Genomic DNA, 27,500 nt, shown 5'->3' with positions numbered 1-27,500 from the left:
AAAACCAAGACCATCGATCGGAAATACAGAAAGGAACTGCCTATCAAGGCAGGCTGCATATGCAGTAAGTCTGATTACGGGAAGATAAAAGAGTAATGTATAACCTGGTTTCCTGCAAGGGATATAGCCACCAATACTTGCAACTTATTAGAACGGGGTTATAATTGTGAGATAGTCTATAGCCCTTATTGGTAAAAGGATAGCTTGCATGCATATATACATGCCCATCTGGTAACGCAGGCGTATTCTTTGCCTGCAGTAAATGTTTGAAAATTAATTTGAGCCCGGTTGAGGGAATAAGGTACTATATGTGCGACAAATCGCAACATTATTACCCAAGGAATTTTTGATCATCGACTAGCTGCAGTACTTTTCAAAATGTGAATGCATGCGCACACAAAACAAAACATACCATCCTTATGGGCGGGGCTTGCCAACGCTAATACGCTGACAAAGTTGTCTGGGCACCTTGTGGGTGGGGCTTATAACGTTCATAAACGTAATGAGAAGCTAACAACGTTTTTTGCTATCGTTCATAAACTTAAGCTAACACTGTTCCCTCAGGATTAAAGGGAAAAAAAAAATGCCTCAAGAGTCTATCATGTTAATCGAGAATTTGTTGTGCCTAGGGGCAAAATGATGGCATGGAGCTGAGTTGAGCAATCAATAGAAGCGTGTTTGTGTCAATAACGTCAAGGTTTTGTCTTGGAGAGAGTGCATGCACCTGAGTCTTCAACAAACGCCTGTAGGAGTTGAATAAAACTTCTCGGGGACAATTTCCCAAAAAGGGTGTACAGTAGAACTTCCACATACAAATTTAATTCGTTTTGGGACCTACTTCGTTTGTTGTAATAGTCATGTGTTGGATCAAATACTCCCATAAGAATACACTATAATCCGTTTAATTCATTCCACAGCCCAAAAACCTACGATAACTCCTTAATAAATATTCCAAATAATTATACATGGCAATAAAACAAATGCCTTATGTAAGAGATGTAAAGAAAAGAGTAATTATAGAGAAATAATCAAAAGGGTTTTTCTTGTCCCTTTACCTTAAAGACAACCCAACGGAGGTGTAGGGTTGGCGATGCAGGAGGAGACAGTCGGTGTGGAGGTAAAGGTGGTGAATGAGATACGTAATGTAACTTACACTACGTGAACTTTAACCTAACTCAGTACATTAATTTTTAACTAATTCTTATGTTTTATATTCTTTTTTACATTTTCTTTTTAATTTTTAATTTTCAATTTTCATCTTCACTTTCACTCCCTTCAAATTCTCTATTATTTGCTTCACTTTCACTTTCTTCCTCGAGCTCACTAGACCACTGTAAATCTATTTACAGAAGATTGCTTGGTACGGCTTTTCAGAACGTTTCTGAAATTAGTCAAGCAGACATCGTTGAATTGTGAAGCTACATGGCAAATTTGAAGTTTTTGTGGGTTATACTTCTCAATGAAGTCAACCATCTCTTGATGATGATAAAAGATCCACTTGATCTCAGCAGAACCCAAGATATTCTCTACCTCCTCGACGTCCTCCATCTTGCTCAACTGCACTTGGATCTCAGCATTCTTTATCGCCTCCAGCTCCTCGAGTACAATGGTGGTGAGCTCTTCATGATGCTCCTTGAGAGTTCGGTGATGTCATCATCATCGACCTCCAGACCCATGGACTTGCCAATTAATACAATCCCATCTATGTCAGCCTCTGGACCAGCAACAGAGGCAGGTTCGAGGCCAAAGTCTTTAAAATCTCTAGGAGCAACAGCATCAGTCCAAAGCTTCTTCCAAGCAGAATTAAGGGTGCATCGAGTCACTCCCTCCCATGCCTGATTTATAATCAAGCAGGGTAGGATATTAAAATAGCTCCTCCAAAATTCATGCAAAGTTAAGTTGGTACTTTGTGTGACGTTAAAGCACTGCTTAAACAAGTTCTTGGTGTAAAGTTTCTTGAAATTAGAGATGACTTTCTGGTCCATGGGCTGGAGGATAGGGATGGTGTTCGGTGGGAGATACAGCATATTGGAAAACTTGAAATCATCAAAGATATCATCTTCAAGTCCTGGGGAGTGAGCGGGAGCATTATCCAGGCGAAATAAGCACTTCAAAGGCCAATTAATCTCTTGAAGGTACTTCTTGAAAGCAGTGCCGAAAACTTGGTTAACCCATTCAACAAAGAAGAGTCTAGTAACCAAAGCCATAGCAGTACCACACTAGAAAACTTACAGCAAGTCCTTATTGACTTTATGTGCCGTAATTGCCCTAGGGTTTTCGGAATGGTAAACCAATAACAGCTTGATTTTGCAGTCCCCGCTGGCATTGGCACATATGGCAAAAGTTAACCGATCCTTCATAGGCTTATGTCCAGGCATTTTCTTCTCTTCGGCAGTGATATATGGTTGACTAGGCATTTAAAAAAAAAAAAAAAAAAGACCGGTTACATCACAGTTGAACACCTTTTGCGCTACGTAGCCATCTTCCTTCCTCTTCCTAAATTGCTTAACAAATTCGTCGGCAGCCTTGGTGTCTGAACTTGTAAGCCTCTCCATGCCATAAAACTGAATGAATCCAGGTTCGTTACTTGAATTTCTCGAACCAACGGCGAGAAGCCTTGAATTCCTCTGTTGTAAGATCGGTTGACTCTCCCCAACATCACCCCCAGAGCCCGCTGCCTTCAAGTCGCAATAGATAGTGCTGACCTTATCACATATGACCGTTTCAGTGTTCTTATTGCCAGCAATCTCCTTTTCCTTTATTCATATACACAAAAGGTGTTCCTTCTCTTCCAGGGTAGGGCTGCGACGTTTAGAGACGATGGCAATCCCCTTCGATGGTTTGACCACTTTAATGGCTGTCTTTTGCTTGAAGATCGTAGAGATCGTAGACATGTTCCGGCCATACTATTTAGCCAGATCACTCACACACACACTGCACTCATGTTTTTCTATGATTTCTTGTTATAATTCTAAGGAAGCATTACCTTCTTCCTTTTTTCACGACTACTATCTCTCACACTACCCTTCTTAGGACCTATGATTATAAAATAAAGGAAATAGAAAAAAGGAAGGTATTAAGCACTGTTATTTACAAACCAAACACGGGAGAACCACACGATGCACAAGAGAACTGTAAACTGACAGATGCTATGCTAACTGGCGTCCCTCCCGACGTGCTGCTGTCTATCAGAGTAACTAAGAAACTGCGACGCTTAGAGAAACTTCGTCATCACATGTAGGAAATTACATAGGGTGTCAGGTCGAATATTTGATCGAATTTCACATCGAATGTTGGAAATTTTGTATGATTAGGCAATCATAAGTAGAGGTTCTACTGCAGTCTCGCATGTAATGGTTTGTTAGCCCAGGACTCAACCAACACAAACATTAAGCAGATCCGTACGGGGTTGCCATCGAATGCTTTCTCATTTGGGGTTTCCATCAAACTCTTTCTCACTAGCGAGCAATACCACCATCTAAAGCAGGAAAAGACCTGCCAAAAGAATTGAACTGAATAGAATGTAAAAATTCTCTCTGCTCTGCTTCTGTTCCGGCAATAGCGAGACTGACATTGATCACGCGGAGGGCGAGAGTTTCACGGTGACGAGAGACAATCACTGGTTCATCCGAAGACAAAAGGCACGGAGCTGGCCAGACTAGCCTAGCAGATGCATAGCAACCAGCTAGGAGTGTAGAGTAACGTGACAAGTCACGCGACGCTGGTTGGTGCATCAAGCGATATTGCCACTGTCAGCTGATGCATAGCAACCAGCTGCTAGAGCTTTAGAGTGACATAAATCCCGGGACTCTGTTCCATATCGCTATGCTGGTCTGCCGTGCGACGCAGCACGGGGCCGAGCAGAGAGGGCCGATGACGAAACCCAGGGGTTGGAGGTCAACCGTGAAGCGTGAAAACTCTGGGTTGCGCGTATCCTGGGATTCTGTGCAACGAGAGCCCGCGGCTTTGTCACGGAAACTTGAAAGATGCTCAGAACTGTCAAGAATTGGGTTGCCCGAGCCCACAGGGTTCATGCGACGAGGACCCAAAGGATCACGAGGGTTAGGCTCAGCGTACCTGGCGTGAGCCGGCAGGCTCAGGGTAACGCCAGTCACGAGAGCCCGAAGGCTTAGTGTGACGAGGGTCACGCGAGCCTTAAGGCTCAGTGTAAAGAGTCCGAAGACTATGTTATGAGAGCCGTAAGGCTCAACATAACGGGAGAGGTTCGGAAACCCGAAGGCCCGGCATAACACAATTCATGAAGGTCCAGCGTAACACGAGTCACGAAAGCCCAGAGCCTCAGCGTGACACAGGTCATGAGAGCCTGAAGGTTCAGCGTAACTGGGGTTGCAAGAGCCCAAAGGCTCAGAGCAACGGGAGACCGAAGAAGCCGGGATACAAGAGCCAGAAGGCTCAACGTAACGGGTGTCATGAGAGCCCAAGTACTCAACGTAACCAGGGTTGCAAGAGCACGAGGGCTCAGTGCAAAGGGAGACTGAAGACTGCAGATTACCAGAGCCCGATTGCTCAGCATAACAGGTGGTACAAGAGCCCCAAAGGTTCAGCGAAACCGTGGCTGAGAGAGCCCAAGGCCTCAGCGCAACAGGAACCCAAAGGTGCCGGGTCACGAGAACCAGAAGTCTTAACGTAACTAGGTCCCAAAGGTCCCAAGCTACGAGCCCGAAGGCTCAACATAATGGGAGCACGAAGGCTCGGAATCACAAGAGCCCAAAGGTTCAGCATAACAAGGACCGGAAGCCCAAGGCTACAAAAACACAAAGGCTCAACATAACCAGAGCCCAAACCCTTGGGGTCCAGTAAGCCCAAAGACTTAGCGAGACGAGGACCCAAAAGTCCCGAGTTGCAAGAGCCCGGAGGCTCAATGCAATGCGAGAGCCCGGAGGCTCAACGCAATGCGAGAGCTCAGAGGCTCAACACAACAGGAACCCAGAGACTCAATACGAGACCTTCACGAGACCCCAAAGGAACATCATTACCTGAACCCAAGGGTTCGAGGAGGCGTCTCCTTACAGCTGGCGAGGAGCACTCCCAGGGGGAAGACGGGTCAGACACTCTTCCACCCAGCGAACCAGGGAAGGGGAACGTTTAGCAGAAACCACCCGAGGGGGAGACTGACAGCTCAAGCCCAAGAAGCTAGGAAGCTTCCTCTCCCGGGGGAGAGGTCTGTTCTCCCGAGAACATCGCCTAAGACTAAGCTCAGGCCCCGCCCTTGAGACAGATGCGTAGGCGTAAGGAGACTGCTGACCACAAGCTATTTTTTCTCGCAAACAAGCTAGATGTTCCTCCAAGGAAGAACATGCCTAGGCCTTTGCTCTCCTACCACCCCTGAAGGAGAAGCAACTTCTTCGGCATCGGCCACAAGAGCAAAGTCAGACTGATAGGCACCAGCACTTTCACCCACAGGGGAAGGCTCCACTTCTGAAGAAGTAGGAGTGCACTTCCGCTTAACACCCTGTTGAAGGAGCTCGAACAGAACTTCCTTTGAAGGGGAAGGGTCATGAGAGCCCGAAAGAACCATGAGATGAGAACCAGAAGGTTCTAAAGGGCACCACAGGGGGAAGAGAATGCCCAGAGTGGAGAGGGGTCAGAAGCTCCTCCACCCGATGGACCCGCCGAAGGGGAACGTCAAGCAGGTTCCTCTGGAGAATGAGTCTATGACAAGCTTTCTCTCACATACGAGAGGATGGGAGAACATCACTTAAAACTATGCTTTACCCCAGCCCTATGGGAACAGCCATAGGCGTACGACATATGCTGGCCACGGAGCAATCTCTCTCGCTGACGTGAGATGTTCTCTTGGAGGACCTTGCCTTAGACTTTGCTTTCCACCCGCCCAAGGGGAGAAGCTTAGTCTTCAGCGACGACATAGCAGCGCAAGGGAAAGTTCTTCAAACCCCGGAGCCGGACCTCCAGGCAGAGATCTCTGCTTCCCATCAACATGCCTTGTTTGTGTTGAAGGTCAGCATCGAGCTCTAGCCGAGAAACTTAGCCGAGGCTAGTTTCTGGTTCACCCCTTAAGGATCCCTCAACTAGAACACCCGAAGGAACCCAGTATGCCACTGTCCTCGTTTCCATACCTGAGCATGAGGAACGAAGAAGAGCCGAAGAGTGAAACAGAGACTGAACAACTATCACCAGGGACCTCATCCCGAAGTGAAAAGGTCGTAACCAGCAACCTAATCACGATCTGCCACAGGTAGGAAGCTCCCTTCAGTACAGCAATGTGACGGGCCCAGAAACGAACAGAACTGCTCTTTCTACTTCGGATGACTTAGCCGATCAAAGAAGAACGGCATCGTTATCTGAGGAAATATAAAACTTACGATAAATTACAAATCATTTATCTGCTGCAAATAAGATTCTTCTGGAGAAAACTCAACTCTCAGAGGAAAAGGGTTCCCCGAGAGGGAGCGGATAAGGTAAAGACCAAGCACTGCCTCTGCCAGCTAAGAGTCGACAGTTAAAAAAAGCTAAATTACAAGCAGTTATTAATTTTAACTTAATTACTAAAGAAACCATTCATGAATGCAACTTAACCCGCAAACGGGAAAGGTGTACCCCCTCAGGGGATCTGCCGGCCATCCACCTATGAGGGAGAGCGGCATAGTATGGGATAAAGAATATCAACACAATGACAACTCCCCTAATAAAAGGTTAAATATATATAAAAACATCCAAGTATGTTTTCATAAAGTATATATAAAACAAATAAAAAAAAGTAAATGTTAAAAATCAAATAGAAAGTCTTTGTAGGAGAGAGCAGCAGTGTGACCGTCCTCTACCGAGCCAGAAATGGAGGTAGTTGTTCAGCCCAGGTGTGTGACTAAGCAGGGTAGCCTGCTACCAGCAACCCCCACCAGCTAACAAGTTGGGGTGGTTATCCCTCGCTAAAATCATCATGGCTTTAGGATACGCCTATAAATAGCGTAATGTTTGTATTTATGTTGGAACAAACTAAAGTTAACCGTTTTACCCCCAAAGGACGTACTGGTACGTTTCACAAAAGCCATCCCTTTACCCCCATGGACGTCCTTGCAAAAAAAAACTATAAATTCCTGGGGGTTAAGGGTTGGAAATTTCCAAATAGCCTGGGGGAAAAGGGTTAACAGTATGAACCATGGAAATCGTTTGGGGGTTTAAATAATTTTTTCAATAGTATAACTTTTGCTCTGAAAAAAATCCTCTTTCATTAAATAGGTTCCTAGCGATGAATTATGTACATACATGGTTCTTTAAGGATACTGTACTTTAATCATAAACAGTTTCTGATATTCTGGAAGTGCAAAGTTAAAAATTAAGTATGTAAAAATAACAACAAAGAGAATGTTCCATAATGCCACCTACTTACCAGCTTTTTAATTGCAAAGTTACAAATTAAGTACGTAAAATAACAACAACAAAGAGAATGTATCATAATGCCATCTACTTACCACCTTTTTAATTGCAAAGAGAAAATCATCCTTCACTTCAAAGTCCTCTACATCGGTTATAACAGTCCGCACAGATGACTTATCTCTGGAATAATAAAACAAGAGTATACAGTATTTGTTTTCTGAACAGATTCAATTATGTGTTGTAAAAACTTTGTACCTTAGCTCCAACAATAAGATACACTTCTCTATAATCCAAAATCAAATTACGGGTACTTCAATGAAATGTAAAATATTTACAGGGAAAAATTATATTTTCATTATAGAATAAATTTTTGAACATACCTGTACTTACCCGGTGGATATATATATAGCTCAAGTCCCTGACATCACGGCAGAAATTCAAAACTCGCGGCAATCGCAGATTGAGTAGCCAGGTGTACCACCAGTGAGCCCTCAAGCGACGGTACGTAGAACCACTCCCTGTATCCTCAGATTTTCTATACCCATAGGTCTCTAGAGGGGAGGAGGGCGGAAGTTAAATTATATATATCCACCAGGTAAGTATGTTCAAAAATGACAAATTCGTAGGTAACTTATATTTTTCCTAACTATACAAACTTTAGCTATTTAACATGGGTTATTACTTTCGGCGTAGCTGAAATGACGACCCATTAGAATTTTAACGAGGGTTTACTACCACACCACTAGTTAGCGGGGGGGTAGGGAGGGTAGCCTGCTACCACCCCACCCCAACCCCCTCACACATACCTGTGCTGAGCTCACTTTGCTTGGAGGTAGGACTTCACGGGGGATAGGGCTGGCAGGCAAGTTTGATTAAATAGCTAAGGTTTGTATAGTTAAGAAAAATACAAATTACCTACGAATTTGTCATTTGTTCCGTAACTGAAATACAAACCACGCTATTTAATATGGGTGACTCACCCCTTAGGAAGGGTCCCAGCCAGTACTGGCTTTTGGCTTTGCCCGGGGACTCAGTATCTGAGTGTGTTAACACTCAACAATAAGGAGTCCCTACACCTCGCTAGAACCTTGCTGCGCAAGGGCTGTGGCCTACGTAAGCTGTGTGTGAAGGTCTGAAGTGTGACTCGTCCTAGGAAGTTGACCTGTAGTCCCAGAAGCAACTTTAGGCTAGGACTCTCCCAATACCACCTCGTCAGGGTATGGGGACGTAACCGTATTATCTTAATACCCAGAACACAAGAAAAACTTGGTTTACCTGCAGTGGTTTGAGGTCAGCTGTGCAGAGAACCCAGGATGCTGCTTTCCCCAAGAGAGGGGAGGATGAAGAAAAGAGTAAGGGCCAGACAAATCTTTTCATTCATGCAGACTAAGACCAGGTAACAATGCCCTCAACCTTCAGCTACTTGTCCACTAAGGAGCCTGAGGTTTTAAACCAGCTGTTGTGCAGCCACCACAGGGCCGATAGAAAACGTATCGAGCCTCCTGTGGGTCACGTCGTGCAGTTAGTGGGCTGTGAAGGTCGTCTGATGCTTCCACACACCAGCTTGAAGGACCTGCGTCACTTGAGAAATTTCTCTTGAAGGCCAGGGACATAGCTACACCCCTGATATCATGTGCTCTAGGGTGACATGCCGAGATGGTGTTCTTGGTGACCCTCCTCTTAATCCTCCCAGTGCTAACAATGCTTGCACCTGGGGACGGACTGTAGTCGTTCTTCTGAGATATAACCTCAGACTCCTTACTGGGCACAGTAGAAGGTGGTCTGGGACATCTGTTACAGAACGGAGACTCGAATCCGGAAGGAGTCAAACCACGGCCCCCCTGATTTTGAGTCTTAGCACCAAACCCAGGGACGAGTTTAAACATTACCTTCCCTCCATACCCTTGCATGGGCGATGTTATATGAGACCATGAAGTTCACGGACTCGCTTGGCCAAAGCCAAAGCTAGTAAGAACACCGTCTCCCAAGTTAGGTGGCGAACTGAAGCTTGGCATAATGGTTCATAGTGAGATCTCTTAAGAGACCTGAGAACCCGAACCACGTTCCATGGAGGAGGTCTCACTTCCAACTGAGGGCAGGTAAGTTCATAAGCTCGTATGAGTAGGGAAAGTTCCAGCAAGGAAGAAAAGGTCATTCCTTTGAGTCTAAGGCTAGACTTGAGGCCGAGCGATAGCCTTTCACCGCTGAGACAGAAAGGCACCTTTTCTTCCCACAAATACACAAGGAACTCCGATATAGCTGGAATAGTGGCATCGAGTGGAGAGATACCCCTTCCAAGATACCAACCACCGAAGACTTTCCACTTTGCCTGGTAGACAGATGCGGATGATTTTCGCAGATGTCTAGACATCCTAATCGCAACTTGTTGCAAAAATTCCTCTCTCAGCGAGGAGATGCTGGATAGTCACCAGGCGCGAAGTCATAGCGAAGCTACGGCTTTGTGGAAGATGCTGGCATGTGGTTGTCTAAGTAGATCGTGTCGTGGAAGGAATTCTCTCGGAAGTTCCGTTAGGAATTGCAGAAGGTCCGGAAACCATTCCACATGATGCCATAGCGGAGCTATGAGGGTCATTGAAAAATTGACCGATATTCTGGTCTTGTTGAGTAACCTCTTCATCTGACAGAACGGGGGAAAGGCGTACACGTTGATGTTGTCCCCCCGTTGTTGGGAGGCATCTTGCCAGAGTGCCTTGGGATCCGGGACTGGGGGGAAGTACGGTGGAATCTTGAAGATCAGCGCTATCATGAACAGATCCACAGTCGGGGAACCCCACAAAGTCAGGACTTTGTTGGCTAATAGATGACACAAAGACCACTCGATACTCACTATCTGAGACGCTCTGCTCAGATTGTCGGCGAGCACATTCCTCTTGTCTGGAATGAACCGCGCCGATAGTAGAATCGAGCGGACTCCGGTCCATCTCAGTATCTTTACTGCAAGATGGGATAGCTGCTTCGAAAAGGTACCTCCTCGCTTGTTGATGTAAGCCACTACTGTGGTGTTGTCGCTTATTACCACCACAGAGTGACCCGCCAGGTATTGTTGGAACTGCTGAAGGGCCAACAAACCGGCCTTCATCTATAGATGATTTATATGGAGGCACTGTTCTGATTCTGACCACAGGCCTGAGGTCCTGTGGTACAGAACGTGGGCCCCCCACCTTTCTTTGAGGCGTCCGAAAACAGCATCCAATCCGGGGGAAGGACGAGAAGATCCACTCCTCTTCGTAGGTTCTCATCTGTTACCCACCACTGGAGGTCCGTCCGTTCCGCAGGACCCATAGGGATCATGACATCCGGGGAATCGCAACCTTGATTCCACCGGGACTTGAGCCGCCACTGGAGAGATCTCATCCTGAGGCGATGGTTGGGAACTAGACGAGCCATGGATGAAAGGTGACCAAGGAGACGTAACCACGATTGGGTTGGAAGCTCTTCTCGATTGAGGAAAGGGCTTGCGACCCTTCTCAGCCTTGCTATCCTGTCGTCTGATGGGAAGGCTTTGTGGAGATTGGTGTCTATAATCATGCCTAGGTAAACCAGTCTTTGAGTGGGAAGCAGAGAGGACTTCTCGAGATTTACCATGATCTCCAGATCTTGGCAAAGTCCTTGAAGTTTGTCTCGGAGTCGAAGAAGGGATGACTCCCGAGTCTGCTAGGATCAGCCAATCATCCAGTTAACGGAGGATACGGATGCCGATCCTGTGTGCCCACGATGATATTAGGGTGAACACTTCTGGTGAAACCTTGTGGTGCTGTGGAGAGACCTAAACAGCACCTTGAACTGGTACCCCTTGTGGTCTAGGCTGAATCCTAAGTACTTCCTTGAAAACGGATGGACTGGGATCTGGAAGTACCTGTCCTTCAGATCCAGTATACACATGAAGTCTTGCGGCTAAACTGCAAGACTGACCGTGTTTGCGGTCTCCATGCTGAACGGAGTTTGCTTTAATCTGGACCTCTGCCCTAAAGGCCCACCCCTTGCTGATCCCATGGCAAGGGAGCTAAATGACACCAGATTCGTCCTCAGGGGAGGTAGAGATGTTGTGAACGGGACGCAATATCCCTGACTGATTACGGAAATTGTCCAGGAATCGGCCCCGAGTTGCTGCCACCTGTTTGCGCAACCTTGTAGGCATCCTCCCACTGCAGACATGCAGGGGGACTGCCAATCCTAGCGTTTGCGGCCTCGGCTGCTCCCTCTAGGATTCTTTCCTTCCCTGGAGGACTTCTTGCCTTTCTTATCCTTGACCGGAAAGGGCTTAGACACCACTGTCTTTGCTGCCATTGTCTTGGTGGGACGTGGCTGCTGGTGTGCTGGAGGTTTATAGGGCTTGAATGTCAAAGCCCTATGTAGGAGGGAGTCTTGGTGACTTCCTCCATCTCTGAGCAGCCTGCTCCACGTCCTTAGGCTCAAACCAGTTCGTTTCCATAACGGAAGAATGTCTGAGCCTGTAGATTCCGGTGCTAGGGGCCTCCCAGTATTGTCTTGGAGTCCTTTGACTCCCTCCTGGGGGGGATGCAGGACTCAAACAATGACGGAGGCAGGATCTTCTCCACCCTTATTTGAGAAGACTTTACCGCGCGAGGTGGGGTTTCCCTCAATGGTGTGATGGGGGAACTTCTCACCTCACGTGACTCTCCTGAGGACAGGAAATCTTCGTCCGAAGGGGAGGGAGAAAAGTCTGAGGGGGGGAGGGAGACTGCCTCGAAGACTTACGAGGACACAGCTTCGTCCTCGGAGAAGTTACCGCGTCCAAAACTCCTCTTTTCCTCTTCAGGGGAGTAGATGCTGCCAAGGATTTGTGGCCCAACTCAGAGAGAACAGGCTTGAAAGCCTGTGCTACCGCTCTGATTAGAGCCCCAAACCAGGGCTGCCGGCTGACAGCTGCCCTGTCAGACACTCCCTCAGGAGGAGTCGCCTGTAAGAAGAAAGAAGATAAGGAAGAAATGTCCCTGGACCTTTCTGGAACCTTCCCCCCTACCAGCAAGCGCGCTGTTCTGTGCTTGCAAGGGGGGAATGCGGTGATGGCGCCCTTACCGCTCGTTGTCCGGCAGCCTCGCGCGCGGGAGGGTATTGCCGATTGCGCTGGTGCTCGCACAATGGAGAATACCCGGGGCTTGCGCGCGGGAGACTGCTGGAGCGCTCGCGTGCGAGACTTCATAGAGTGTGCAGGAATCAGATTGACGTGCAGGATCAGAATGAAGAGCTCGTGCGGGCCAGAATGTTGGCACGCGCGCGTACAAGTTTGTTGGCGCACGCGCAAGACTATTGGCGCGCGAGCGGGAGACCATCGGCACTTGCGCGCGGGAGACCATCGGCACTTGCGCGCGGGAGACCATCGGCACTTGCGCGCGGGAGACCATCGGCACTTGCGCGCGTAAGAAAATCGTCGGCACTTGCGCGCGTAAGAAGATCGTCGGCGCTTGTGTGGATCGTCGGCGCTTCCGCACGTAAGAAGATCGGCGAGCGCGCGCGCGTTTACTCGCTAGTAGGTCAGCTGGCAGGACGATCAGGAACTGGGATGTGTCCTTAAAAAAGGGCGGGCATCCCCGATGAGGACCGTAAGCAGGTCTGCTTTAGAGTCCAGGACCGACGTCCTTCGCTGCAGTGCAGGGTTCCGCTGGTAGATCTGTAGGTCAGCTGGCAGGACGATCAGGAACCGGGATGTGCCCTTTGGAAGGGCCAGTATCCACCGATAGGACCGTAAAGGTCCGTGCTAGAGTCCAGGACCGAAGTCCAAAGGACCACGTTGCAGCACAAGGTAGAGGTCAATGGAAGTTCTGCTTGATTGTCCGAGGCGGAGTCTCTATATGAGAGACCTCTCCCGCGAATGAGAGAGGTGCCCTTCGTAGAAGAGACTTGAAGACACATGTGGTGAATCCCCTTGGGGCCGTTGGATCAGCAAGCTGATCTTATCAGGAACAATCCTCCAAAGAGGAGTCTCTATGAGTGGCCTCTTTCGCGAACGAGAGGGGTGACACTTCGTAGAAGGGACCTGAAGACACTCGTGGTGACGCCCCGTAGGACTGTTGGATCAGCAAGCTGACCTATCATGACCGATTCTCCGCAGAGGAGTCTCTACGAGTGGCCTCTCTTGCGAGAGGTGACACTTCGTAGAAGAGACTTGAAGACACTCGTGGTGACGCCCCTTAGGGCCGTTGGATCAGCAAGCTGACCTTATCAGGAACGATCCTCCAAAGAGGAGTCTCTATGAGTGGCCTCTCTCGCGAACGAGAGAGGTGAACACTTCGTAGAAGAGACTTGCCAATACTGTGCTCCACCCCTGAAGGAAGAGAAACTCAGCAATGGGGGGAGAAAAGTCTGGCCAAAGGGCAGCAACAGTAGTCGAAGGCGATGAATTTATTAAGGTATGAGAAGTTCTCCCTCTGTAGGGAGAAAACCTCAACCTGGGGAGGAAACCTCCCTCGGAAGGGAAGTTGTCCAACCCCTGGAGGCAAACCTCCTTTAGCTTTCTAAGATGATCTGAAGTGCTGGCACGTTGACACAGGAGTACTTCTAAGAGAAGGGATAACGCCTATGACGACGTCCTCTGAGGGACGGCAGCAACAGCAGATTTCCCAGTCATGAACAGGACAGCTCGGCAGAGACAGAAGACTCTGCTTCGTTGGCACTCTTTAGTCGAACGAAGAAGAACTGCATAGTTAACTGGGAAAATAAAAATATTTATTTTAACAGAAATTCCCCAGGGAGGAACTCCGAAGAGGAACCCCGAGGGAATAACATAAAATAAGAATTAAGTATGCGCCTTCCTTCCCCAAATGACATCCACGGGAGAAGGGGGCAGAGTAACTGTAATAAAAACAGAATTATAATCATCTAAATCATCTAAGAATATACACTAAAAGTGAGAACCACTGACCCCCCGAAGGAAAGTGTTCCCCACGGAGAAGCTGAAAAGTTAAAACACAATTAGATTTCACTAAAAATAATTGAGACAAACAACGGAAATAGCAACCTAACCCGCAACGGGAAAGGAGCTATCGTAATAGTACGTAGTTGTAGTAAGGGGGTGAACAACCTCGAGTAGAGAGAGACCGTAGTCAATCTAAAAAAAGGCCACCTTCCCTTCGCTGAGAATCCAAGTTTCCCGTAGGAAAAGAGGCAAAGCGAAGATAATAGATGAATGAAGAGAGTCCAGGCGATGACGGTTCTCCTGCGGCGGCCGAGCTAACGGAAATAAGCCGACGGGAAGACCGATGGACCAGAGGGAAAGGTCGTTCCCCATGAAGTGGAACTGTGGTGGCCTTGCACTACGCAAGTGTCGTTGTCGTACATCACACACACAGCACAAACACTGAAAAGAAAACTTACAACATTTCTATACGCAAATATATACATAAACATAAAGAATGTTTATGTATATTACAAGTATAAGAAAAATTAAGTAAAAAGGACAAAAGCATTAATATGGCTGTCAAAGAGGTGAGGGTGAGAGCGGACACGTCCGACTACCACCCGAGCCGAGAGCAAAGTGAGTTCAGCACAGGGGTGTGTGTGTGGGGGGGGAGGTGTAGCATGTTACCCTCCCTACCCCCCCGCTAACTAGCGGTGGGGTAGTAAACCCTCGTTAAAATTCTAATGGCTCGTCATTTCAGCTACGCCGAAAGTAATAACTCATATTAAATAGCGTGGTTTGTATTTCAGTTACGGAACAAATTTATTTCACAATGAGAATATCATTTTTAAACATTTGACTTACCCGGTGGATATATATATATAGCTGATTGACACCCTTGGTGGAGGGTCAGAGACAGCCAACATTGTTGGAATATTACTTAAGAGTTAAAAAAAAAACCTTAAGGGTTTGTACCTGATAAGGAAGCTCACTTTTATGATACTAGTCATTAGTCTGCTTTCCTTATGAGACCCAGCGATCCACCCAGGGGGCTGAAGACCTCTAGGAGCTGTCAAACCGGTCTAAAAACCTCTATGTTGACAGGACCTCAACCAATACCCTTGTTCCGGGCTCTCTCAAGGAACAAAATTGACCACCTGCTAAAATCAATGATTGTGGAAGACTGTCGACCAATCTCCAAGCAACCATAAAAATACAAAGGTTCCAAGAAAAGAAAAGGGTATTAGGATTATGGGAATGTAGTGGTGGATCCTTCCCCCACTACCGCACTTGCTGCTACGAATAGTCCCAGAGTGAAGCAGTTCTCAAAAAGCGTCTGGACACGTTTTAAATAATGTGAAGCGAACACAGATTTACTCCTCTAAAAGGTTGTGTCCTTAATGCTTTGCAACGATCTATTCTGCTTGAAGGCCACCGAAGTTGTTACAGTTTGAACTTCAAGCGTCTTGGCCTTTATAAAAACTTGCAGTCTGCCTTACTGCAAAGTGCATGAGGCCTGATGAAGAATGCAAGAGCATTCTTCGACATCTGTAACGAGGACTTCTAGACCGACCACCAAAGAGCTTCCGACTAGCCTCGCAACTCTTTCGTTCAGTTCAGATATAACTTCAGGGCTCTTACTGAGCACAGGACTCTCTATAACTCATCGCCAGCCACATCCAAAAGGTTCGGAATCTCAAAAGCCTTGGGTCAAGGTTGAGAAGGGCGTTCGTTCTTGGCGAGAAAGCCTAACTGCAATGAGCAGATAGCTTTGTGATCTCGAAAAAACCAATCATTTAAGCTAAAAGCATGAATCCCACTGACTCTGTGAGCTGTCGCCAGACTGACCAAAAATAGTCTTTTCATCGTGAGGTCCTTAACCCTGGATAGGTACGGTGGGTCGTTTGCGACCCCGAGCGTCAAAATAAAACAGGTTTTTCTCACGTGACTCACCCCTGTGACTGAATTTGTGGGTGATCGACCTGCAGGAGGTGTCTCCCCTACACGCTCTAGTAGTGTCCAGATGTGCATTGCTGTAGCTGTACTCCTTCCCCGATTTCCGAGACGCGTCGGGGTCGTTCGCGTCCGAGTTTACCCTTCTGAGGTAGTTTGCATAATTATCAAAGTTATTACGTATTATGAAATTGTCGTAGAATGGTGCAACTTGTATAGGTTATCAGTTGTGGAAAGTCTTGGTGGATTGTTTGGCTACCATGTGCATGTTTTTTTTTTTAGTTAAAATGTCGTTCATCACCACGAGGACCATTTTACCGCGAGTGCCCCTTTTTCATTTTTTTTCATTTTTTTGCCAAGTCATTTTTCCGTAAGATATTGCCAAATAGTGTCGTAAAACTTTTGCTTGTTTAGTGTTGGAAAGTGTGTCTAGATGATCTGGCTACCCATGCATGACTTTGTTTTTGTCAGATACGACGTAGTTATTGGTATATTGGGTATTTAACTGCGGTTACCAATTTCTGTTTTTTTTTCAATATTTGTAAAAATTACTACGTAGTAAGGAATTACCGTATATTATTCATTTTTTTTTCATGTTTATGTGTTAGAAAGTGTGCCTTGATGGTTGGGCTAACACGTGCATGTCTTTTTTTTTATCTGAGATGTCGTATATTAGAATGTCGGGCATTTTACCGCGAGTGTCCCTTTTTAATTTTTTTTCATTTTTTTGCCAAGTCATTTTTCCGTAAGATATTGCGAAATAGTGTCGTAAAACTTTTGCTTTTTTAATGTTGGAAAGTGTGTCTAGATGATCTGGCTACCCATGCGTGATTTTGTTTTTGTCAGATACGACGTAGTTATTGGTATATTGGGTATTTAACTGCGGTTGCCAATTTCTGTTTTTTTTCAATATTTGTAAAAATTTACTACGTAGTAAGGAATTGCCGTATATTATTGATTTTTTTTTCATGTTTATGTGTTAGAAAGTGTGCCTTGATGGTTGGGCTAACACGTGCATGTCTTTTTTTTTTATCTGAGATGCCGTATATTAGAATGTTGGGCATTTTTCCGCGAGTGCCCCTTTTTATTTGTTTTGCATTTTTTTGCTTAGTCATGTTACCGTAAGGAATTGGCAAGTAGTGTCGCAAAACTTATATTTTTATAGTGTTGGAAAGTGTTTCTAGATGATCTGGCTACCCATGCCTATTTTTTTTTTAGCCAGATATGGCGTATATATAAGTATGTGTTCGATTTTCCTGTGATTGCCATTTTTTCGTTTTTTCCCATTTCTTTCAAAATTACTATGTACTAAGGAACTATCACAGAGTAATATTTCATTTATATGTTTATTTGTCGGAAAATATGCCTTGATGGTTTGCCTAGCACGTGGCTGAAATTTTTTTTTTCTGAAATGCCGTATATTAGAATGGCCATTTTTCCACGAGTGCCCCTTTTTATTTGTTTTGCATTTTTTTGCTTAGTCATGTTACCGTAAGGAATTGGCAAGTAGTGTCGCAAAACTTATATTTTTATAGTGTTGGAAAGTGTTTCTAGATGATCTGGCTACCCATGCCTATCTTTTTTTTAGCCAGATATGGCGTATATATAGGTATGTGTTCGATTTTCCGGTGATTGCCATTTTTTCGTTTTTTCCCAATTCTTTCAAAATTACTACGTACTAAGGAACTATCACAGAGTAATGATTCCTCTAGATGTTTATTTGTCGGAAAATTTTGTTTACTTTTTTTTTGATTGAATATCATCAAATTTTTTTAGCTAAAATATTGTTTTACATTTTTTTTTTCGATTTTATTTCCCTTCAAAAAATTTTTTTTGGGTCAGAATTTTAATTTTATAGACGTAAAATAATCGACAATTATCCAACAACCCACCATACAATTTTTATGCATATTCAATAATAATTAGATTAGTAAATAACACCTTGAAATTGACATACCCTTCCTACATTTCAAGTGGCAGATTAGGGAGTCTGAGTCAGTGTGGTTGGCGGCCATTTTGTGGACATATCCGAAGCGTAAGCTGCCCTATCTATATATATTCTTGTTCCCTATAGAATTTGTGATATTTTGGTATATTTTTACCTGCATAAATATCATATTATATATTAAATATATGTATTTTTTTACGAAATTTCCAAGTACTCAAAAAATTACCTTTAGATATGGCCCCTGATATAAATGTAATTTACAAAATAATGAAGATTTTTTTACATATTTCTATTTTAGGATAACATATGTTTATTCCCTAAAAAAATTAGCCACTTCCTATTTCATTTGGGTACCCAAAAAAATTCATGAAATTTGGACAATTTTTTTTGGCCAAAAAAAGTTACCCTTTTTTTCTCATTTCAGATCTTCACCTCCATGGGTCTGACTTCATCCAAAATACATCAAGATGTGTCCTAAACATTCAAGAATCAATTCCTAAAAGGATTTGTGTATATATGTATAAACTTTTTTTTTATGAATTTTTATGTCAGGTCTTTTTTTTTTTCTACTTAATTTTTTAAAATATTTATAATAAATAGTTTTTCTGCAGATGAGTAGTATTTATCTTTACAGTTGTTTTAAGCATTCATTGAAGTTTTTTTTGGCAAAAGAAAAAAGGAGGTTACTGCAAAAACTGATTTTTCAAGAATTTTTTTTGGCGTCGGGGTCGTTCGCGTCCGAGTATACCCTTAAAGGGGTGTCCGAGGACCGTACCTATCCAGGGTTAAATGAAGCTGAATGCAAGGGCTCAAACCTGTCACTCATAATGAACTTCAGGACAATATTCAGAATCCAAAATGGTGAATCCTGGAGCTGTTGCTTTGATGTTTCAAACAATTTGAGGAGTTTTTGTAGGTCTTTAACATTAGATAGGTCCAACCTTGATGGAAGAAGTACTCCTTGCTCCTGCAATAGCTCTAGTTGCGTCCTTCGAAAAAACCTCCAGTTCTTGTGAGTTTTTCGATAATCTGAAGACAGTTAGATGAAGAGCTTGGAGATTTAGATGGTACCTTCCAAGTGGGGTTGTTTGAGTAAATGCACTCCTAATGAAAGACTTCTTTGAGTGTCTACCATCCATTACAATATGTCTGTGAACCACTCTCTGAGGGCTAAAAGAGGGCCACTAGAGTCAATCCGATCCTTTCGTGTGACACAAACTTTTGCATCACTTTGCAATGAATTGAACAGTGGAAATGCGTACAACTCCATGTCACAACCTGTTTGATGCTCATGGTCGCACTCTGCTTGATGGTTGACATCACGTCCCGATAGACACTCGACGTCACGTCCTGCAGGATGTCATGTTCCGTTAGAAGCTCGACGTCCCGTTAGGAGGACGTTCGACGTCACGTCTGTCTGCTTTACACCCTGGGTTAAAATGGCTAAAATACGACATTTAACTAGGGAGTTGTAAAGACGTTCGTCATCAAGAACATCTCAACTAGTAGCCCCACTACGTTTGGTGTCCAGGTGTGTGTTCGTTCTTGGCCAACTTAACTGACACTCAGGGTCCAGGCCTGCTACTCTCTTGTTGTTCGCAGGCTGATAAACTAGCATGAACGAAGAGAGCTTCTGATGCATATATAGCAGCATGATAAAAATAGGGTCAACCTGTTGTGGTACAGGAGATGTCACGTCTATCACAAGCTCTCTTTCTCCACCGTTTAAAAAACATGCAGAGCGTCCAGAAGACGATAACCAGTTTAACGGTGGAGAAGGAGCATGAACCGATGTCAGGCTAGGCTCAGACAACTGTCCTGCAACTGGGTGAGTTGGACATTATTTAACAGTTGCCGACATCCTTAAAGGATGTTTGGTAGGAGAGTTTTCTTTGGTAGAAAGAAAAAACGCTCAAGACTGCTCCAAAGACTACAACCATAAGCTTGCTGTGTCATATAATAGGACGCTGATTGACCGTGTCCACCTCCCTCTTCAGAGGTCTGGATGTTGACGCCAGCCTCGTCTGGGCACTGCGTCATCCGAAGATGACAAAAAAACTTTAACCTCGCTTTACCTATGATGAAGGTGAGCGTCCTGGGAAGCGTCAATAGGTATGCTCGCGGAGGCGTCTGCTCAGGAGCTAAAGCCTCTTGTTTCCTTTGTCGTTCGACATTCCTTCTCCCAGGGAATAGGGAGCTTGGAAGAAGTTTTAAAAGTCAACATTCCTTGGAAGAGGTCTATGGATTAGAAGAACGACAGGTCCTAACAGACTCACCCTCTATTTGAGGGGTGGTGCTTAGACCGAAACAAAGAGCCCAAAACTGGACAACTTCCTCCTATACATGAATCTTCAGGTATTGCTCGAAGTTCGGATGGATGAGGATGTGGAAGTAAGCATCCTAGAGGTCTAAAGAGACCATCCAGTGGACCTTTCCTACTGCTGTAAGGACTGATTTCGATGTCTCCATGGAGAACTTTGTCTTCTGAATGAAGGCGTTGAGAGCAGTGACATCCAGGACCGGACAATAGCCTCCCTCTCCCAAAAAGAGAGACATTTGATGTTGCAGAGCATGTCTCTTAGGCTTCCTCTGTATTTGGTAGAGAGGTCTATCGGAGTAACTAACAAAGGAGGTTTCACTAGGAAAAAGATTTTGCATCCATCCTTTAGTAATAGCACGGACCAACGGTCTGCTCCTCTCCTCTCCCAGGCTCGCTAGAAGTAGTTAAGTCTGGCTCCTACTGTTGTTGTCTGCGGTTTAGAGAAAAAGTATGCAGAAACTTTCCTGCTGATTTAGACACCAAAACCTGTGTCTTTGACCAACTCTTGAGGGAGAAGAGAGGAAGAAAAAAGGGGGTTGGTGCAGTTATCCTGCTTCATTGCCTGCATTCCTTAAGAGACTTAGCGATCCACCCGGGGGGCTGTAAAAGTCTCTTCGGGGCTGCCAACAGGTCCTCGACCTTAACGTGGCTAGACCTCCACCTTTGCTATCCTGGCATACCTGATAAGGAAGCTGGCTTCATAGATTTTTAAGCCTCATTGCATTCAGTCTCTCATCATCCTCAGCTCTATTAGATGATCGAGAATTTTTCTATGTACAACGACTTCTCCCACAAAGCCGGTTGTACTGCAGCATTTGTTGCTCAGGGTTTTGACGGAGGATCAGACTCAAGACCCCAAAGACCTACGTCCACAAACACACAGCAAAAAAGGGTACATTGCCTTCTCTCACAAAAGCACTAATGCACTTCCTGCTGCTCCAGCTGAAAATGTTGCTGCACCAACATCTGCAGTTAGGCTTTTATTGCTGCATAGAGGACGTGCTATTGCACTGCCCTACCAGCACCATCTTAGTAAACAGACTCCTTAGACGCCTTCCTTAGCGAAAAATCTGAAGGCGGGACGAGGAGCAGCATGCACAAAATAAATTGGAAACTCTTAAGAAAAAACTCTCATGAGTTCCTTAAGTCAACTGAAGGGAGAAGGATCTTAGGAACTTCTCCCAAGAGAATTCCACTAAAAGATAAATAGGGGAAAAGAGATCGTCAATCCCTTCCTCCAACAAGTCTCTAACCGAGGTAGAGATGTCTTGTTTCCTAGGAGACAACTTCTTAAGGTCCTGAATTCTGGCGTCAATGTTTTTAGAGGTTTAATTCTCGCCCTCCAACAGACACCAAGAGTTAGTTAAAGCGGGCCTTGGTCTGAGAAAATAAAATCTTTCCAGTTATTTACTTCTGTATCTTTTAATATAGCGCCTGGCGTAACAATGTTCCAACGCTAGACGCTCACGGTCATTACGATCGGAACTAAGATGTTCGCAATCTTGACACTCGACGTCAAGTCCAACTGCTGGACTCTTGACGCCATGCAACTGTTTGACGCTCGGTGTCACCTCTAATTGCTAGACACTCGACGTCAAGTCCAACTGCTGGAAGCTTGACTCCATGGAACTGCACGACACTCGGCGTCACGTTTAACTGCCTATCATTCGACGTCAAGTCCAACTGTTTGAAGCCAGACGCCATGCAACTGCTTGACGTTCAGCTTCACGTGACTCTCGGAACAATGGCGTTCACGATTCAGACGCTCGCGATTCATCAAGTCACAGCCAAAACCACACAACGTTCGACGTTACGTCTTGTAACTGCTTGATGTTCAGCGTCACATGACTCTCGGAACAATGCCGATCACGATTCAGACGCTTGCTCTAGAATGGTCGATCATCGAACAAGAAAGACAAAGAAGTTGCACTAAGTTACAAACATCGTGTCAAACTCTTACAGCAGCGTTAGTAGCTAGCTGGCCAAAGCTCTGCGTTCTGCGTTAGATAACACTTTTACCTCGCCTGCCTTACAGCGAGGGCGAGCGTTCTAGGAAGCGTCAACAGGAACGCTCAAGGGGACTTCTGCTCGGGTCTTACAAGACGGTCGGCGCCAAGCTAACACCTCTCGCTTCCTTTCGCCGATCGACATTCCTTCTCCCAGGGGTTGGGGAGCTTGGAAGAGGTCTAAGGCTAGGATAACGACAGGTCCAAGCATAAGCACCCTCCACTGTATTGCATAAATTCACTGCACTAATTTAGCACTAAAAAACTTGCACTTTTAAACTCTTTCACATAAGACTAAAAGTAGACATGCCCATTGTGAGAGTTCTTACTATTCTGTCAAGGGCTTGAATGAGAAAGCACTAGGCATTCTCTGAATCTTATATAAAATGTAGCAAAATATTTTACATAAAATATTAAATAAACAGATATAGGAATAAAGTATATATATATATATATATATATATATATATATATATATATAAACAACCCTTATACTTAATGGTTTCCAATAAAAGATGATTTGCCACATTTAACAATTGGAACATCTATATATATTATACGAAAAATATTAGTATTCCCAAAAACGAACAAGTAAACAACGATACAAAGAATCGTGAGACTATATCGTTCGTCATGAATACTACTAAGTGTAAAATTAACTGTACACGAATTTTCTTTAATCTCTGCAAAAAGATTATCTAAAGAAAAACTACTAAAAGGACAAATATTTATGCAAAATAACATATTCCTTTTTATCTCATAAAACTTAAATACTTTGGTTTTTAAGATGAATTAACTTTTCATAAACAACGATACAAAGAAAATTGTAATACTGTATCGATTGACTGAGAACTGCGTAGCGTAAATTAAACTGAACAATAGTTTAGTTAATCTTTGAAAACAGAACGAAGATTATCTAAAGAAAGTATACTAAAAGGACAAAAATTTTCTCAAAATAACATAATCCTTTTATCTTATAAAAACTTAAACACTTTGTAAGATAGTATTCACTTAACATTCTTTGTAAAATAAGAAAGAAATTGCAAGTCATACTATAGCTTACGTCACATGACTGTGACGTCATAGAGTAGGCGGAATGTTTACCTACCGCCATCATGTTTTTCGTTAGTTTAAGGTAGGTTGAAAAAACTTCTAATCCTACCTTTTAAGCTATAAACATAGCGATCAAATGCCAAACAAAATCAAAATAAGCGAATGCCAATAACCAATTTAGGAGTATATCACCAAGATAACTGCCAAAATCCAGGTTAAGGACGAGTAAATATCCGACGATGTTATCTGCATAACGGCAGAGAAAATCTGAGGATACAGGGAGTGGTTCTACGTACCGTTGCTTGAGGGCTCACTGGTGGTACACCTGGCTACTCAATCTGCGATTGCCGTGAGTTTTGAATTTCTGCTGTGACGTCAGGGACTTAAGCTATATATATATCCACCGGGTAAGTCAAATGTTTAAAAATTGGTTTACTTATAAACAGTGTAAACGGTTAACTGGTGTAAACGATTAACTGGAGGATGGAAGTGGAAAACTTCTCTGAGCTTACCGAAACAAATTTTGAGAAGCTTGAACAGCTGCAACATCAGCGCGTTCCCTCCTTTCCACATACAAAGTTGGGGGATTTGTAACTTCTGACCAATAATAGGATTTCACATTAATCCCAATCATTCGCCATGTTTCTCCAAAGTCTTCACTCGCCCATAACTGTAAAATCAAGTAAGCATTTGAGGCAAAATTTAAAATGGACTATCAAAATGACAAAATATGTTTAAAAGTATGAAATACAGTGTAAAGCATTCATCCTTTTTCTCATAAATTTCTATACAGTACCTTTACCAAATTTTCAATATGAAATTTATCATTTCCTTACGTACCTTAACATTCTCATGCTAAATTTTTTATTTCAATGCATGACAACAAGAAAGAGTAGAAAAAAGTTTCACAAAATTTTAACGAGCCCATTCAGTTGTTTACCTCCTACCACCATGGGTGAATCAGTAGCATTTATCAGTAAACATCTTCAGATCACATCTGAGCTCACTACATTGTGAGGATAGGGAAAGTATATATTGTACAGGTACACTAAGCAGCCACCATATAAACCACAGATCTTTAAAGAGTGAGTTTGGATGTTGGAAAGTTTGCTAGTCCAACATCATTAAGATTATACTTGTACCCATCTGCAAATCCTTACCCTCCACTGTTTTCCATGCGATGATCCTGCAATTGCTAGCAAGACTAGGCTATGAATGTAACAAGAATTCCGGTACAGTAGATGGAGTTGTAGGAGAAGTGAATGCTCAAGTTCTTGGTCAAGGATTGAAACTGATAAATAAGAGTAAGTAGATCAGTTTCAGTGCTTGGGGTCTGTTGTTGCAGCAATTGGTGGAGTTGAAGCAGATGTAAGTCAGAGTGAATGAAGGATGTAAAGTGTTAAGGAGTGGGAAGGGAGTGGTAAAGAATAGAGGGTTAGGAATAAATGTAATGAGAGTTTTGGATGAGAAACTGATTGTACTAACTGTGATGTATGAATCAGAGTTGTGGGGAATGAAAGTGACCGAGAGAATTGAATTGATTGTATTCAAAATGAAGTGTCAGAAGAGTATGGCTGGTGTATCTCGATTAGAAAGGGTTAGGAACGAAGTAGTGAGGATAAGAACAGGTTAAGAAATTAATTAGCAGTTACAGGGGATGTGAATGTGTTGAGATGGTTTGGCCATGTAGAGAGAATAGAAAATGGCTGTCAGCTGAAAGGTGGTGTTGAATGCAAGAGTTGATGGGAGAAGTACAAGAGGAAGGCCAAGGTTTGGGTGGATGAATGGAGTGAAGAATGCTCTGGATGATAAGAGGATAGATGGGAGAGATAAAAGAGCATACTAGAAATAAGAAAGAATAGCAAGCAGTTGTGATGTAGTTCTGATAGGGTCTGCTGCTTCCTCAGCTCGCCTTAGTGAACAGCAATAGGGGTTCACCATAAGAAGCCAAAGTTAGCCCTCTTGCATTACCCTAGCCAACAATGGAGAGTGCTGGGTTAGGTTTTCAGGAAAAAATCTGCGTAAAACTCTTTCAGCTCTACTTTGGAGGGCTACCAATGTAGCGTAAGCCCAAGAGAGGTGAAAAGATGATCTATGTCATCTCGATGAGGGTACTCTCCAAAGGGAGACTCTTGGGAGCAGCTCCTTCAACTCTACATGGGAGGGCTACCAAAGTAGCGTAAGCCCAAGAGAGAGGAGAGATGATCATCTTGAGATGGCTGGCTTAGTGAGGAACACAAACTGGCGAACATCATGTTGACAAACGGAGAGCTGCTGCATGGCAAGACGATAAACCATGAGTCTTCAAACGCAGATCAGTGATCGATGCGATCGTTAAGGAGCTGGATTGTCTAGCCATTGATTCGGCGATTGGGGAGCTGGCGAAAAGCAAACTTGTGAATCGGTGAACTGGAGACCAGTGAGGAGGAGATGGGCGATCGTTGAGAGTGAACTGACAATTGGTAAGCTGGTGATTGACGAGCTGGCGATCGCAGCTGCAAATAGGCGAGCTGTCGAATGGTTTAGCTATCAGCTGGCGATCGGAGAGCTGTAGATAGGCAATTGGCGAGTGGAGATTTGAGACTACACTCAGCGAGCTTACGATCGACAATCGGTGCCCTAATGAACATCAGTATGGTTTGACTACCGGTGAGTTAGCAATCGGCGAGCTGGCGATTGGCGAAAGACAAGCAGCCAATCGGTGAGTTAGCAATCGGTGAGCTGGCGATTGGAGAAAGACAAGCAGCCAATCGGTAAGTTGGCGATCGGCGAAAGACGAGCAGCCAATCGGTGAGTTGACGATCGGCGAAAGATGAGCAGCCAATCGGTGAGTTGACGATCGGCGAAAGACGAGCAGCCAATTGGCAAGTTGGCGATCGGTAAACAACGAGTTGGCGAGAAGCCACTAAGCAGATCGGGAATCCAGAGATTTGATGGGCGCATGTGAGCCACGAACAGCAGTTCAATGGCGAGAAGCCGGAGAGGAGCGTTGGACAGCTAAACGCTGCAAGGTTGGAGAACGGTGAGTCCGAGGAGAGTCCGATGAGACAGGTGAGGGTCAGGAACCAGAGGGTGAATGGGGAAGCCGACAATGTCTTGGCGAAGGTGATAACTGAGGAGTGGCAAACGGCAAGTTCCTTGACGATTCTCCAAAGGGGATCGTTTGGCAGATGTACACGACGAGCCAAAGATCCGTCTCTTTGCTAAAGGCAAAAGACCATGTCTGAGGTGACGAGGAGGACCACAAACTCCGCGAACTCGCCGATAACAACGACGATCCTCCGCAGAGAAGACTACTCAGCAGGAAGCTCTCTGGAAGGTCTCTGAAGAGGCGTATCTACAGGTGATTTCTCGCGAACAAGAGGTGATCACCTGCAGGAGATTTGCATCGGCCCCCAATGGAAGAGTCGGCTCAGCATCGGGGAACATAGTCTTTGATGAAGAAACTGCTATCAGCAATTCTCCCTGCAGGTGGTAATGCTGCTGGACAGAGATGATGAAGGGGAACAGCCCAACAACTGGGGAGGAAAACTCTTTTCAGAAGGGAAAGTAGTCCAACCCCTGGTGGCGGACCTCCCGGCAAGCCTCCCGGTAGCACTCTTTGCTTCCAATCAACAAGCTTTGTTCAATGCATCGAGAGCTATCTGAGAAAAAGTAGCCAGAGCTAATTCCTCATAGTCAGCGTGCTGATCAGGAACTGCCACATGCGCAGGAAAACAAAGTGACGGAGCAAGGACAGCAGATTCCACAGGAGAAAACGGTACTGCTCTTCTACGCCGGCTGTCTTAGCCAAACGAAGAAGTATGACATTGCTAACTAAGGAATATAAAAACATATTATGCAAGAAAAACTCCCTCGGGAGGAGCACCTAATCCGCAGACAGCAAAGTTGTCTCCCGAGAGAATAGACGCATATTAAGGACTGTGCACTCCACTCGCCATCCGACATTAAAGGGAGAAGGAGAAGCAAAGTAAAAATTGTAAC

General features: G+C 44.7%; 1 protein-coding gene across 1 annotated transcript in view; it reads right to left on the bottom strand.

Moving 5' to 3' along the window:
• The window catches only part of LOC137646436 (sortilin-related receptor-like), a 251,017-nt gene that overhangs the window by 45,763 nt on the left and 177,754 nt on the right, over window positions 1–27,500 (bottom strand). The window contains exons 4-5 of the mRNA XM_068379536.1: window positions 24,029–24,186; window positions 7,452–7,536 (exon numbers count right to left, since the gene is read on the bottom strand). Of these exons, the coding sequence (XP_068235637.1) occupies window positions 7,452–7,536; window positions 24,029–24,186 (243 nt within the window). The remainder of the gene's footprint in view (window positions 1–7,451; window positions 7,537–24,028; window positions 24,187–27,500) is intronic.

This window comes from Palaemon carinicauda, chromosome 9 (assembly GCF_036898095.1).
Source record: "Palaemon carinicauda isolate YSFRI2023 chromosome 9, ASM3689809v2, whole genome shotgun sequence".
Lineage (NCBI taxonomy): Eukaryota > Metazoa > Arthropoda > Malacostraca > Decapoda > Palaemonidae > Palaemon > Palaemon carinicauda.
The sequence above is the reverse complement of the archived record's forward strand: the minus strand, read 5'-3'. Positions and strand labels throughout refer to the sequence as shown.